The sequence below is a fragment of the Lampetra fluviatilis genome, chromosome 51 (genome assembly GCF_964198595.1).
Source record: "Lampetra fluviatilis chromosome 51, kcLamFluv1.1, whole genome shotgun sequence".
Taxonomy (NCBI): domain Eukaryota; kingdom Metazoa; phylum Chordata; class Hyperoartia; order Petromyzontiformes; family Petromyzontidae; genus Lampetra; species Lampetra fluviatilis.
The window spans coordinates 9,442,618-9,458,813 of NC_136325.1; the positions used below are offsets into that span (position 1 = coordinate 9,442,618).

At 51.0% G+C, this 16,196-nt stretch overlaps 1 protein-coding gene across 3 annotated transcripts in view; it reads right to left on the reverse strand.

Annotated features, from left to right (window-relative positions):
• The window catches only part of COG3 (component of oligomeric golgi complex 3), a 29,360-nt gene that overhangs the window by 8,990 nt on the left and 4,174 nt on the right, over window positions 1-16,196 (reverse strand). For all 3 annotated transcript variants that reach the window (XM_078878704.1, XM_078878703.1, XM_078878702.1), the window contains exons 3-15: window positions 15,958-16,019; window positions 14,695-14,860; window positions 14,197-14,271; window positions 12,484-12,576; window positions 11,131-11,256; window positions 8,290-8,367; window positions 6,563-6,606; window positions 6,029-6,155; window positions 4,147-4,238; window positions 3,167-3,306; window positions 2,097-2,257; window positions 1,512-1,623; window positions 69-184 (exon numbers count right to left, since the gene is read on the reverse strand). In XM_078878704.1, coding sequence (XP_078734830.1) covers window positions 69-184; window positions 1,512-1,623; window positions 2,097-2,257; window positions 3,167-3,306; window positions 4,147-4,238; window positions 6,029-6,155; window positions 6,563-6,606; window positions 8,290-8,367; window positions 11,131-11,256; window positions 12,484-12,576; window positions 14,197-14,271; window positions 14,695-14,860; window positions 15,958-16,019 — 1,392 coding nt within the window. The remainder of the gene's footprint in view (window positions 1-68; window positions 185-1,511; window positions 1,624-2,096; window positions 2,258-3,166; window positions 3,307-4,146; window positions 4,239-6,028; window positions 6,156-6,562; window positions 6,607-8,289; window positions 8,368-11,130; window positions 11,257-12,483; window positions 12,577-14,196; window positions 14,272-14,694; window positions 14,861-15,957; window positions 16,020-16,196) is intronic.

Genomic DNA, 16,196 nt, shown 5'->3' on the forward strand with positions numbered 1-16,196 from the left:
GTCCCGGGTGAAGCCGGGTAGTAAAGCTAGTACCTAATAAATGAAACTGAAAAACTGAATGACCTCACCTCCATGCAGCGGTGGAGCTTGGAGAGGCAGAGGAGAGTCCTCCGCACCGTGGGGAACCACATGCCATGGAGGTCGGCTGGGGACACAGGGACTGAGGCCTTCAGCGCAGATCCCCCTGCACTCAGTCAACACGCGGAGGCAGAGACAAAGATCCCCCGTATAGCCTTAACAGACTGTAGGGGCAAGTGCTGTTAGCACACACACACACACGCATGCGTTAAGAGTGAAATGCATCGTGAGTCTGTGTGTTTCGATGTGAGTTTAAGAGTCTCTGCCCGAGTATATGGATCTGTGTGGGTCTCTGTGAGTCTGTGGGTTTCTATGCATTACTATGGGTCTGTACGCAACTTTCGGAACTCTGTGGGTCCGTGGGTCTCTGTGTGAAGTCATGTCCACTGCAAGCAAACACAAGCCCTTTGATGTCCACATGCACTCCCCCACACGCAATCCTTCATCCACCACTCAAAGCCACCAATCAAACCAAGACAGCCTTTGTTAGGCCATCACCGTCGATTGCGCTGATCACTGCTTTGAGCGTCATCGGCTATGTATGTTGAACTTCTTTTGCACCGTACGTGGCCAACTGTGCTAATCGGGAGTTGCGGGCTAGTATTGGCGAAAGAAGCCTAGGTTTCAAGTAAAAACTATTTTTTATTCTACCACTGCGGTGGTGAGATGTTAACTACCTCGCCTGCTATACAGGAGGTCGTGGGTTCGATCTCAACTGACGCCTGCTGCTGTATATTTGGAGTTTCTTTGCATGTCCTCTCTCCCACTGGTCGCATTTATTTTCACCTGGGACCTCCGGTTCCTCCGGCTATTCCCTCCAAATGTATAATCGACATGTGTCTTGAGTATTTGGCTGCTATAAATGTCCACGTGATGATAAGTCACTTCGTTAAGCTATCATTTGTGGACAGGTCGTTTCTGAAAGAGCTATATAGCTCAGTGGGCCTTACCTGATGAAATACATTGTAATAGTAATCATAGGATACTCATAGTGAAGGTTTTTGAGTTAGATTGCGTAAGAATAATGTGTCATAACCCTTCACCATCCGACACAGCCAATCAGTAAGGGATTTGTCACGTAAACAACGCGACAATTAGTTACTACTTCAGCGCACCGGTGTGTTGGAGAGTAAATCCACATTTACTATTTGAGTAGTACCACGTTTCGCTGGTAATTACATCCAGCATCATTGGCTGTGTTGGGTGGTGGAGGGTTACAATGCATTCATATTTACGCAATCTAACCCAAAAACCTCTTATGAATAATATTGGTCACAAAAGCCTACGTGTTAAACTGAATAATAGGATAATTATAGGATGCGTGAGCGCCTGGTATACAGGAGGCCGTGGGTTTGATTCTGACCCTGACGACGCCGGTATATTTGGAGTTGGCACTCCAGCCCGCTGCTGCAGTGTGGCTCGTCTCTACCCACCAGCCGGCACGGAGCTCCGCCGGGCGGCATCCTCCAGCGCCACCTCGGAGAAGGAGGGCGGCTGTGGCCGCCCGCCAGCCACACTCTCCTCCTGCAGGCTCTGTGCGATTTGCTGCGGGGCACAAGACAGGGCCGTGCGGGGGGCGGTCAGGGATGGGCGGGTGACCACTCGCGGCCGCACACGCGGGCACCGGCTAACTACAACAGCGACAGAGCTCTTCTCCAAAATTATTGTTATTCAACCTCCTCTCGATGAAAGGTCACTCATTCTCCTGTGATGCCCTCAGGTCCTCCGCACTTCTGGTTCTTTGTCCATATGCAAGTGGATCCATCTCACGCATGTATACCATCCCGCGTGTGTGTGTGTGTGTGTGCGTGTGTGCGTACTCTAAACGTGTGTTGATTCTGAATGTGGAGGGAAAAAACAGAGAACCCGGAGAAAAATAAATCCACGCGACCACGGGGAGAGAGACACGCAGGCGTCAGCCAGCAGGCGTCAGGGTCGGGGTCGAACCCCACAACCTCCCGCATGCCTGGCCACCTCCGTGGGGGCGCTGGGGGGCCAGGCACACGGGCAGCCGGTACCTCCATCATGTGCAGCTTGTCCGGGTAGGCGAGGTCACCGGGCGCCGGCCTGTAGCCCAGGATGTCCGTCTGGATGTAGATGTGGGTGCGGTAGACCAGGCGCTCCTGCACGTCCCCCAGCATCTGGCGCACGATGATGGCGAACGCGGCCAGCTCCTCCCCTACGGGAGCACGCACACACGCACACACGCACGCAAGCACATGCACACACACACGCACACACACGCACACACGCACGCACATACACGCACGCACACACACGCACGCACGCAGCCGGTAGGGCTGATGTAAAACGCTTAAACCGATAACCGCTTGTGTCAGAATCGATTTTTACCGATATTCCGAGAGCTGGGGAGCCAGTAACCCATTTTCCAGTGTCACATTGGGAATGGATGCACTCGGTTTCGGCGAAAGCAGGACAAGTGCATCATGGCCCAGGCAGTTTTAACTTTTTTCTGTATGCAGAGGAGGACAGGAAGGTTTAACACTTAGCCTTACAAAAGGTGCCAATTTGTACGATGTGTTGTGTCCGTAGATTCAGTGGTGCGGTAAACCAAAGACAAGCGGAAAGGCGGCCATAACCAATGCCAACCATCGCTCAAGCTCCGTGGCCCTAGATCGGGATGTCCGTCCAAATCCATCAATGTGGGAGGAGACGAGAGCACCCGGAGCAAACCCACACGTGCGAGGGAGCAACACAATCCCATTCAGATGAAGTCCACATTATATGTACCGCCTTCTCCTGGCAAGCCAGGGTATGGCACCTCGACTCCCAAGAGAAGGGAGTAATCGCAACCTTTGAGCGATGTCACCAACCCAGCTGGATTACAGGCGTGCACCAGAACTGCCCAGCTACATGCCTGAGGGAAGAGAATTCCAGACCAGATAGAGATTGACACTACCAAATGCGACACCAAGCAATGCTTAACTCTTGGCCCTCACGGTGATGAGAGATTGTGGACCTATGTGTAGGGTATGAGACGAAAGAGTATGTAAGCCCAGTGATCTATCTCCCTTCCCCTGTATATCTGCCAGGCCTGTGCACCCACCCCACTTGAGGACATGCTTACGGTTGTTGTGGTAGTGGTCATCCAACATCTCGGATTTGAGGATTGAGCAGAGCTCGGACAGCGTCTCCAGGTGCATGACGTGGATGATCAGAGGGCGGAATGCATCGTAAAACAGCAGGCACAGCCGCTCCAGCAGCTCACTGTGATGGCACAGCACGCGGGAGAGAAAACCTAAACACTCGCGTGGAGCGCTGAGGCGTTCGCTGAGTCGTTGCTGTGAGGCCTTCGCTGAGTGAGGCTGTGAGGCCTGTGCTGAGTAGAATTGTGAGGCCTGTGCTGAGTGAGACTGTGAGGCCTGTACTGAGTGTTGCTGTGAGGCCTGTGCTGAGTGAGGATGTGAGGCCTGTGCTGAGTGAGGATGTGAGGCCTGTGCTGAGTGAGGATGTGAGGCCTGTACTGAGTGTTGCTGTGAGGCCTGTGCTAAGTGAGGATGTGAGGCCTGTGCTGAGTGAGGATGTGAGGCCTGTGCTAAGTGAGGATGTGAGGCCTGTGCTGTGTGAGGATGTGAGGCCTGTGCTGTGTGAGGATGTGAGGCCTGTGCTGAGTGAGGATGTGAGGCCTGTACTGAGTGTTGCTGTGAGGCCTGTGCTAAGTGAGGATGTGAGGCCTGTGCTAAGTGAGGATGTGAGGCCTGTGCTGTGTGAGGATGTGAGGCCTGTGCTGAGTGAGGATGTGAGGCCTGTGCTGAGTGAGGATGTGAGGCCTGTACTGAGTGTTGCTGTGAGGCCTGTGCTAAGTGAGGATGTGAGGCCTGTGCTGAGTGAGGATGTGAGGACTGTGCTGAGTGTTGCTGTGAGGCCTGTGCTGAGTGAGGATGTGAGGCCTGTGCTGAGTGAGGATGTGAGGCCTGTGCTGAGTAGAACAGAGGCCGTTTCTGAGTGAGGCTGAGGACTGTGCTGTTTGTTGCCGGCCTTTTGGCACGTTGGGCCTTTGGGTCTGCACTCGGCAAGTGACATAAATATTTGGTGCACGCAACTCACTCAAGCCTTGGCGATGGCCGTGAGAAAAACTCGCTGAACAGGCGATGCTCGTCCTGACAGACGTGGACCATGAAGGCACAGCCGCTGCGCACCTGGAGGATGCAGCCAGGACACACAAATGTCAACACACACACACGACAACAACACAAACACACACACGTCAACACGCATGTCAACACAAACACAATACCCGCCCTTCGCCACCAAGTGGCGGTGACGTCACCACGGCACTTGTGCCAGGCTATGTGCACTTTAAGGACATGTGAAGTGTCACAGGCTTGCTAGCAGGTCATGGAACAGACCCAGGAACCATGGATTGACCGACTTAAATTACTGGGAGATGCACAATCTGTGTCCCCTACTTTGCCAACTTTCTGCGTTTCAACCGCCCGGCATTTAGACAGTTCTTGTGAGCGTCGCTCCTCTGCCCTACACTGTTGTTGGAGGATGACTGCCTTCAACTGCCCACGAGTGTCCTTCACGAGCCTCCTTCACACAGCACAAACTTGACACCGCTGGTACCAATCATCAGCAAGTGTAATCCAATCCACATCAGTTTATCTCTTCTCGAGCTCGTACTCCACCCGTTTAGCCCCCATTATCTGGCCACACAAAAGCTGTTTGGGTATGCGTTGGCTGGTCATTCTGGCTGAATGTCCCAGCCAATGCAGCTTTGGCTGCTGAAGAAGGTCACTGATGGGACTGTGTCCAGATCTTTCAATGATTTGTGAGCTCCTCACACAATCTAGGCTGGTTAAAACCCAGGATGGAAAGTAGGCAGGCCAGCTTGAATGTTTCTAACCGGCACATATGTTACATGAGAGGGTCCACTTTCGCAAGCGTAGAGTAGGAAGGGCATGACTGTGGCCGAGAAGACCCGAAGCTTCGTGTGGATAAAAAAGACCAGGTAGCTTCCACACAGCGTTACGCAGTCAATCAAAATATAATGCTGCTCAACTGATTCAGAGTGAGACCTCTGGTGTCAGACCGGAGCTGGTCATAAGCACACTGCCCAGGTATGGAAACCTCTCCACTCTCGCCACAACTGCCTCATCACCAATGGGGAGTTGAGGGGGTGGAGTATTTGATGACAAAATACCCAGGCAGGTGTTTTTTCGTGGGACTGATGGTAAGGCCCCATCTGTTAATATCATGCTTCAAGTTGAGCAGTAGCGTCTCCAACTTCTTCTCAAAGTGGGAAGCAATCGTCAGATCATCCGCTTACATATGGTTGACCAATAGGGAGCGATCCCTTGACCTCACCCGGGCATCGATCAGCCTCCCATGGTATCTATATTAGATTAAAATTCCACCAGTACATCCATGGAAAGCTTCTCGAACTATGTGGCAAAAAATATGTTAAATAGTGTAGATGCCAGAGGGCATCCCTGTCGCACCCCAAGGTGATCAGAAAATGGTTTGAGACACCCGGCCACGCAGATTTAGCCGGGACTGCTCACCACCTTAAAGTCCTTGATGATTGTGAGCAGGCGGTTTGGGACACTGAAAGCAAGAAGGACAACCCAGCGCCCTGGCATATTGATGGTATCATAGGCCTTGACCAGTTCAATACAGCAGTGATGTAGGTCCTGGTGAAATTCCCTACTCCTCTGCTGTAGCACTCGGAGAGAGAAAACGGCGTCCATGCAGGACGGCCCAGGTCTGAAACCACATTGGGGCTCCACAAGCTTTTCCTGAGCATGTCTGGCAAGGCGATATTGAATAATTCTTGCCACACACTCGCGGGTTCACACAAGCTCACGGGTTCACACTCGTGGGTTCACACTCGTGGGTTCACACTCACACGTTCACATACACTCAAGGGTTCACACTCACAGGTTCACACTGACGTTCACATATGGGGGCGAGGAGGAGCGCGTACCAGCGCGCAGTGGTCGCGCACGCTGTGCTGCGTCATCTCGCCGATGGTGGCGGAGATGCTGGGCCTCAGCAGCGCGTCCCTCTGCTCCAGGTAGCACAGGTGGATGTCGGCCAGGCACGTCTGGTACCTGATGCACGGCAGGTAAAATCGGTGCAAAATCTGTTTTGTGGCATTGCAAGTAACCAAATCGGGGATAAAAACTGGTAAATGTGCAATGCAACAATTATAGAAATGTATAGCAGAACACATTAGTCCATGAACCTACGGGCCTTCTGGACCAAGCAGTATTTGTTTGAGCGGCAAAGTTGGGACTAATTAGGACTATGTGAGCCTCAGCAGCAGAGTGCAGCCAAATTACAACAAATGCCGCCGTGTTTCTTGACGTCAGGCAAGGGCTGCGATGGAAACAAATGTAATTTGATATTTTTACACGGCGGAACAGACCTTTGTGTTATTATTTGACTATGCACAATCCACAAAGAAAGTGCGCAATGTGCATGTTTGAACAACAAGTGGGCGGATGAAGTTACTCACTCTTTGCTCTTCTCCGAGCGCTGCTCTATCTGCTCAATCAGGCTCTAAGGGGCAACACATCGAGTGGCAAGATCATCATCATCATCGCCACCATCAATCATCATCAATATCAATGTTCTCTGTCTGTCTAGCAGTGTGAAGAGAAGACCCTTCCAGGTGGGTGCTGCATGGGAAGGTTTGGCCAATTCATTGTATTATCACTATGCTGGTTTACCCACGAAAGACTCACTGCATCTCAACTCTTCTTTACCAGAACGATCTGCCAAGTTTATGCAGGAGGTGGAAATGTTGTTGCAATGTGTGTAATCCCAATCGTATACATATGTATGTTGAACTTACTTTTTGTTTTTTTTGGTAAAGTCACATAGGTAAAAAAAAATTAAATCACAGTGATTTTTATTTTTTTTATTTTTTTTCACCTATGTGACTTTACCGAAAAAACAAAGAGTATGGACCCTTGCAGTCACGAAAACTTCAAATCTAGAATTATGTTGAACTTCTTTTGCACCGTACATAGCCAACCGTGCTATCGGAGGTGCGGGGAAAGGACAACAAACTAATCACAAAAGATTGTTCAAAAGAAATTAGTTTTCAATCTAGATGATTTAAAAGTGCAGAGCTCCGGTGCCTTCCTAGTATCAGAAGAAAGAGCATTCCAGACAACCGCAAAAGCGCATCTGAAAGCACGCGATTCTGTGGCCATTGTTGTTCAATGGCAAGCCAAAAGCTGCTGCGAGGATGACCGGAATTGATTGATTATCAAGTAATTTTCATCATTGGGAAGTTTATTTATTTTTTACACTGAGAGGAAACCGAAGAACCTTGAGCTTACCGTTAAAGACCAGGGAGAGAACACACAAACTCCACACAGACACGTGCCCCAGTTGCAGATCGAACCCAGGTACTTTTTGCCGTGAGACACAAGTGTAACCACCGCACCACCCTGCCAGCCCTCAATGAGCCTACGAACCCTCTTCAGTGAGCACAGTCAGGTGACACAAGCAAGTGAGGGGCAGCACTCCTCCTGCTGGTGGATTGGAGCCAATGGGTAGAAGGTTCCCATTCATATGCGAGGGCCAGTCTCTACACTCGGGGGTACTGCCATTCATCGCAATGTTAAAATGTGAAAAACATTGATTCTTGAATCGAATCACAAGCCTGAGTAGAGACAATTCACCGAATCACCGTCAGGTTGAATTGTTCAACTCTTGGTAACCCAACCTTTGCCCTGCACAACTGTAAACAAAGTGACCTATATCTAACAGAGGAGGGAGCTTGTCTATAACATCATCATTGGTTCAAGCAAGTCTAACAACACACACTGACGAGACAGTGCATGCTGAAACCAGAGTTTGCTTGTGTTGAGCCAACGCTGCTGGAACGATGCACTCACAAAAGACCACGTGGCTGATGGGATGTCTAAACACTTTTATATTTATTTTCACGTGGAGGGGCAGATACGTAAGAGGCAACTTATCTACTTATTTACTTCATAGACCAAATGGCTGTCAGACACATCCTCGGTGAACTGATAAGGAGAATGCTGACAACCTCAATGGCCGTGATGACTCATGTCACTTGACGATATCTATTTGGTTAATTTATTTTATTTGCTTTGCCAACAAGTGAGAGCGTTGAAGAAGCTGCCTCCGCTGGATGCCTTCGAGCCACGCGACTCAGGCAACCGGGAGGGGCACTGACGGCGGCCGTGTCGACCGCTCGCTCACCCGCACTCTGGGGGCCGCCGCCCGGAACTTGACGTAGAAAAGCGTGAAGCCGTCGTCCGTGACCGGCACGGTGGCATCCTGTGGCGGGGAACACGCGCACGCACCACTCACACGCTCACGCACCACTCACACGCTCACGCACCACTCACACGCTCACGCACCACTCACACGCTCACGCACCACTCACACGCTCACGCACCACTCACACGCTCACGCACCACTCACACGCTCACGCACCACTCACACGCTCACGCACCACTCACACGCTCACGCACCACTCACACGCTCACGCACCACTCACACGCTCACGCACCACTCACACGCTCACGCACCACTCACACGCTCACGCACCACTCACACGCTCACGCACCACTCACACGCTCACGCACCACTCACACGCTCACGCACCACTCACACGCTCACGCACCACTCACACGCGCACGCACCACTCACACGCGCACGCACCACTCACACGCGCACGCACCACTCACACGCGCACGCACCACTCACACGCGCACGCACCACTCACACGCGCACGCACCACTCACACGCGCACGCACCACTCACACGCTCACGCACCACTCACACGCGCACGCACCACTCACACGCGCACGCACCACTCACACGCGCACGCACCACTCACACGCGCACGCACCACTCACACGCGCACGCACCACTCACACGCGCACGCACCACTCACACGCGCACGCACCACTCACACGCGCACGCACCACTCACACGCGCACGCACCACTCACACGCTCACGCACCACTCACACGCTCACGCACCACTCACACGCTCACGCACCACTCACACACTCACGCACGACTCACACGCGCACGCACCACTCACACGCTCACGGGAGAGGAACTCTCACCGGTGGAAGGGGGGGGGCAACACCTCAAATGCCAGCCACGTGCTCAAATATCCTCTTATTATCCTATTACTATTTATTTCAGCAGGTAAGGCTCCCTGAACTATATAGCTATTATTCATAAGTGACCTGGCCACAAATGATAGCTCACCTAAGTGGTTTATCACATGGAAATTTACGGCAGCCAAATACTCTAAACGCACGTCGATTCTAAATGTGGAGGGAGAAATCAGAAGACCCGGAGAAAAATCAATGTGACCAGGGGGAGAGAGACACGCAAACTCCAAATATACAGCAGGCATCAGGATCAGAATCGAACCCAAAACCTACAGCCTCCCAGGCGAGGGGGTGAACATCTCACCACCTCGCTGGCGCCGAACAAAGTCAGTTTTGCATCGTCTGCAGGGCGCGACGGCGAGGATTCGCGTGGACCCCCCAATCGGAATGTCACCCCTCGTGTGCGCGAGGGTGGTAATGGGGTCACGTAACCGATTTGCACCTCCGATTAGCACGGTTGGCTACGTGCGGTGCGACAGAAGCTCAACGTACATATTTGTACATAGACTTTTGTGAAAGCGGAGTCACGACCATTGTCGAAGCAAAAACACGACCCTTCCCCATTTGAATGCCGGTGCAGAACGTATTTGAAATCGACCTCATTGGGTTAATAATAATAATCCCTATTACTTCATGGGACCTCCTTTGCCAGTGTCAAAATATAAGAATAGGTTTCCCCCTTTTGTCTGGCAACAAAACAGTTGTGTTAACATGTTAAAACACCAAACTGAAAGCTTTTGCAAGGAATCTGTCTGCATTAACCACAATACTTGTGGTGAAAATACAAACAAAAACCATGCTCCGGTAGTATATGATGGCATTGTCTTTGAAACTGATTAGTCCACACCAGAGACAGCTTTCTTTAGAGCCTCGTCTCAAACGGTGTTAGACCAGAGGACGCCAACAGGCGAACAATAAAGCCTCAATCACTGCATCTCAAGACTCGTTTGCAGGAGGATCCTTATCAAGTTGTTTGGTAAATTACATTCACAAGTGTTTGGCATGGTGGAGGGAAAACGGTGGAGGAAGCTGGAATTTTTTAAGACTGATTTCGCAAAATTTACTCTCTCTCATCCATGCCAAATCTTGACTGACAGTTGGTTGTTTAAAAAGCTCTATATAAATACGTGAGTCAATTAGTGGGCAGGTCAGCATAACACTCAGAATTTCCCAGAAATGTCTGCTTCATAGAACACACAGTCATAACACCATCACTAATCAAGCACGGGTTTTTCCCAGCATCGCACACAGCCAAGAGAAGCTTAGGGGGTCTCTGGGAGAACCCAGCGTTTGCTGTGGTGACTCATGCGGCATGGCTGGCTTCAGCTTGCCACCTTGCCTGCAGATAACCCTGGCTGTCTAGGACACCATGACGCAACATAGGATCCGATAAGACTCGGCATTGTTTGAGTGGGTCGGCTAATAATGAACAAAGCGTTTTGATACAAGGCCCAGTCAAAACGGTTAGCACAATAATTTTAGTAAAATTATTTAGATAAATTTACGCTCGTTCACCCAGGAAAACCTCGCAGAGTCTCAGGACTCTTTTTCAGGTTGGTTCCTGCCAAGTTTTCTTAGCAGGGGGCCATGTTGCCGTGCGTGTAATCCCAATCGAGTAATTCGCAGGTTATTTTTCAGCATTGGATTCGGCTTAAGATTGCGGTAAGAAAGCAGACTGTAAGAAAGTATTTTATATACGTGACTAAGAACATGTGTGGCTATCAGCTATCAGTCTGTACGGAGCCAACCGTGCTATTAGCACCTCCGGTGAGCACGGTTGGCTACGTACGGTGCGAAAGAAGTTCACCATACATACATACAAAAAGCATGGAACTGCACATCAATAACCTGTCTTGAGGGCCGAAGGGGAGAGCACTTGTGCGAGCGTGCTGCTGCTGCTGCACACTCACCCGCTTGCTGAGCGTGGCCGTCAGCTTTTGCAGCGTGAACACGACGGAGGTCCTCATGAGCAGCAGGGCGCGCGACAGGCACTGCTGCTGCTTGTGCAGGAAGGTGGGGAAGTCCTTGAAGCCCGGCTGTGCGAGGAGACACCATGGCCGTGGGCCCGGACACACGGGGTGCGGTTACCGCATCATGCCTCCGCAAACCTCACGATTAGCACGGTTGGCTACGTACGGTGTGAAAGTTCCAACGTACACACGTACGCACGTACACACGTACGCACGTACACACGTACGCACGTACACACGTACGCACGTACGCACGTACACACGTACGCACGTACACACGTACACACGTACGTACGCACGTGCCGAGATCACATCGTCAAATCATTCGAGCGTGTGGTAATTGCGCCAATATTCTTGCGCAGGGGTATCGCGAAGCAAGGCGCTGTGTTTAATAGGCTTAGTCATGAATGTTCTTGTGTTTGTTTTGTGCAGGGAAGTCTCACCGAGTCTTCCAGCACTATGGAGGCGAGGGTTGGTGGATCGGACAAATGACAAATATTGCGAAACTCCGCTCCAGTGGGCACCAAGGAGCCATATACCCTGGCTTGCCAGTGGAATGCGTCACAGAGAAGTGTGGACTGATATCGTCTGGCCCTTCTGTATGGTACAGAGTCTTGCCTCCTTGCATGTGTGGGTCTCTCCGGCTGCTCTGGCTTCCTCCGACACGTATAAACACAAAACTAATTGCAGAGCAAACTGTTGGCGCCGGCTCCGCCTGGCAGCCTTCCAGCTCGTGTCTGTGGTTCCTCAGCGACTGTGAGATGCGATTTGTATGAATGACGTCATTTAAAACTAATAATTAGATTTTTTTATATATATACGAGACGACCCTTTTCAGGAGGGTCCTACCAAGTTTTCTGTTGCAAAAGTTAGCGATGTTGCTGATATATGCGTGTGCGTGCGATCCCAGTGGAGTCATTTGCAGGCGATTTTTTTTCTGCACTGGGATGTTTTGGCCAATGCCAGTTACATTGTGTGAGGGTGTTTTTGTCTTTGGAAGTAAAGCGGAGAAAATGGAGGAACCCCATGCAGAGCAGTAGGAGAACAGAAAAACACTACACAGAAAGGCACCTGAATTGGGAATCGAACCCAGGCACCTTGCTACTGCACTGCACATGTATGAACGTCGTTCGCACTGTACATAGCCAACTGTGCAATGAGCCACAAACGTTACCCACCACCCTGCTGCTCAAATATACACATACATATATCAATATTTACAGAAGATATCTGAAGAGGGGGGCGGGGAAATGTGGCAGCCCAGGTGTGCCCCCCCCCCTGTGAGACACCCACGTGGGAGGAGATGTAGGAGATGCAGTCGTCGAGCTTGACCAGCGTCGCCACGAAGCCCTCGCTCGTCACGGCCAAGTTGGGGTTGTTCAGCTTCTAAACAACGGAGGAAGTAGATGGTACGAGGGGGGGCGGGGGCGGTGACTTAAGCAACGATTCAACAACAACGGCCGTTGCACAGTTCCAAACAAAAGTCAAAGTGAACATTGAGGCGATGCACTAAACCCAGTGGTGAGAAATTCCACATTCCTATGACGGGGGCGGGTCTATCCATTGTTGACTTGTCCATGAAGCGGAACACATTTGTATTGACCCCGGAGGGATTATGGGGCTGAGTCAGCCCCCACAACCAGGATTTGAACTCGCGGTCTCTCCATTGCGAGCTGCTCGCTCTACTGCGTGGCCACCTGGCCGGATAGACAACTAGAAGCCACCACACACTACCGCAACCTCTCTACACACACCCCAACAAGTGTAACATCCTTACAATACAACAACCAACACACACGACAACCACGACCATCTATATACCACATGACAGCACGACCACCATGTGACCACGGTGATCTTTACTCTAAGACCGGTTACCACCTCTCATCTTTCAACTCAGAGGGAAATTCACTGGCCCAAGTTCCTATTTAATGCGTACCCTCATGACTCTGGACCTTACCTATCCACAGTGTTAATCCAGCACCAAAAGCTTCAAAATATTACGGCGCCCGACAACACTAAAGTGGATTGTACCAAGGACAAAACCTGCATGGATCTCACTCATTCTGTGTTAACGCCCCAAACACCTGGAAATTCCATCCTGTCCAATTCCCTCGGCTACTTTACACATCGGGATCACAGTTCCATGCCAGACTGTCGATTCTTTTATAACTTCACTGGCAACTGCGTTTGCCTCGTTATACCCTCGTCGGTTTGCACATTGGTGCAAGGCACCCTAAATCCGTTCAATGTTTCTGTAACTCAACTAGAAGTTTACTGTGATCAATCTAAAAATAATCTGCCCAAAGCGACTTTCGCTACAGGGAATTGATTATTTAACATGGGTCATATTTGTGCAATATGTTTTATTTATAATGAGATGAAGTTGTTTTTTTCTCATTTCTATTCACTTCGTTGCTGTAATATATTTGTTTTGCTTTAGTGGTGTGGGTGGCCCAGGTCACGCTTGCGATGAGACTCCTTTCCTGGTCTCTTGAGATCTCACCACCTGGTTAAACAAAATAAACGTCGACTCCCCAATATAACAAAATGACAAATATCCCCCATATAGCCTTAACAAAGTGTTACGGCAAGTGCTTTCAGCAGGCACCTATGAAGGTGGGAAAGGCACATGAGGGGGAAGGTGGCCAGCACCACGCCCGACCGTCTTTGTCTCCCCAGTGGCGATGTTAACACACCGCACCAGCTACTCATTTGAGGGGAGGCCCAAGACCGGTTCAGATAATCGTCACTTTGTGTTGGCCGTGCGTGGGAATCGAACTGGGGTCGCCGGGTTCGTAGCGCAGCTCGCTACACCACCGCTCCCCGCTGTACCACAACCGCCGTCACCACCACTGATGACCACCACTACAACCGTACTCAAGGCTGGAACAGAGTAAGAATGCCTGGCTCGCTTCTGACGAGCGGAATTTTGTCGATTACGCAACCCGTTCCATCGTGAGTGGGGGAACCGCCGGCGCGTTCTCGTGGCGGCACCGCACGCACCGTGCTGATGTTCTCCAGGTCGTTGAAGTAAGACAGCTTCTGCTGGATGTCTTCAGCCAGCTCCACGAGCTTGGACTGCACGCAGCGGGGAAACACAGGGACCAGCAGTTGTGTCACGATTCATTGTAATTGTGTGATTATCCCTATTTAGTCAGGAAAGCATGTGTCTCAAGACTCTTTTTCAGGAGAGTTGTTGCACCAGTGCACGATGATTGCTATGTACAGTACGGTCAAAGTGAGCAATTTTCAGGGTTTTTTGTTTGTTTGCCAAATTAGGACCGGAGCACCGGCACACAATGGCCTTCGTTTGCGAATGATGTGATCGTTAACGTTGAACCACAAATGAGACAGGCGGGTACAGTTTTTACGGCCAACGTGCCCGCAGTGTTAATCGGGGGCGTGGCGACATTGGAGCCGTAGACCGCAGCGACACTTGCGTGCGTTGTACGGAGAGCCCGCGTGCCGCGTGTCACCACCACTGCCGCGCGCGGTCCGTGCCTGCTGCATGAGCAGCTCCTCGCAGGCGGAGTGCAGCGCCCCGGTCTTGGTGGACACGAGCACGTACTGCTGCTCCAGCAGCTGCAGCTCCTGCAGCGCCAGGTCGACGTCGCGCAGCATCGCGTCGCACTGCTCGCCGTAGCCGTACAGGGACTCGCGCACGCGCCTGCCGAGGGGGCGGCGGGCACGCACGTCAGTCGTAGCCACTCTGCAATGCGCTCCGGGTTGATATCAGAATAAGAATCGTTATGTGTCCTGGAGAAATCCAAAGAGCTATGAAACACTTTTTCACAGATGTCCAGAATATAAAACTAAACAATTTTTTATTTTACCAGGTAAGTCCCTCCCACTGCGCTACACAGCTCTTCTTCAGAACCGACCTGGCCACAATTGATAACTCAACGAAGTGGCTTATCACGTGGAAATTGACAGCAGAAACACACTCTAAACGCATGTTGATTCTAAACGTGGAGGGAAAAACCAGAGGACCCGGAGAAAAATCCAAGTGTGGTGAGAACATGCACATTCCAAATACACAGGCATCAGGCTGGTGATGGAACCCACGACCTCCTGCATAAGAGGCAGGGTAGTTAACATCTCGCCACCACTGCGCCCATATATATGGAGCGGTGACATCGCTCTATTCAGCGGTGACAGGCCCCAGCGGTTGGGTATTCGCTGCTTATAGCAGAAGTTCGCAGTTCCAATTCAGCGGCCGCCCGTTCGGATGTATTCATCGTAAAAATGTGTGCCATCTGCTTCACAGCGGGCGTTAAATATCCCGTGACGTCATTCGCAAGAGTAGGCCAATGTGTGCCTGCGTCATTGTCGAAATTTGCAAGAAATGTTAAACTGCAAATTAATCAATTATCGAATAAGTAAAAGTTAAACATGTACATAGTATGTTGAACTTCTTTCGCACGGTACGTAGCCAATCGCGCTCATGCTGCACAGTTCATCTGCCCCCAATGGGAAGCCAATTGCAGAGTCTCATAGACCGATTCAAACCACTCCCACAGAGTCCCATAGCAAAGAGAAAGGAGCCATTTATTAAAATTAAACCTAGCCCGGTCTTCCATTTGGAGTGCTTCTATGTGGTGTATTAGCATAAACAACTAAAGCATTCCCTTTCAATGATAATTCAATTAACCTCTCTCTGACTCTGCGTGTCTGGCCTCCTTCACTGGTTCTAAACTGTCTACGACGCCAGCTCGAGGGGGGATTGTTGTGCGCCAGAGTTGATGCGGGACGACACACACACACCTGTAGCTGGCATCCTCATCCTCATTGATCTGATCCTGCACCTTGGAGAACCACGTGAAGAACTGCACAGGAAAAATGCACGGGCGTTTTGACCACACGCCGCACCAACATCGAAGCACCGTGACACAAAGAACTCACGCAAACAGTACCAACACAACACGCACACATAGCAACTACACACAGCATCGACGCACAGCAACAAGACACACGGCATCGACGCACAGAACCAATGTGGCATT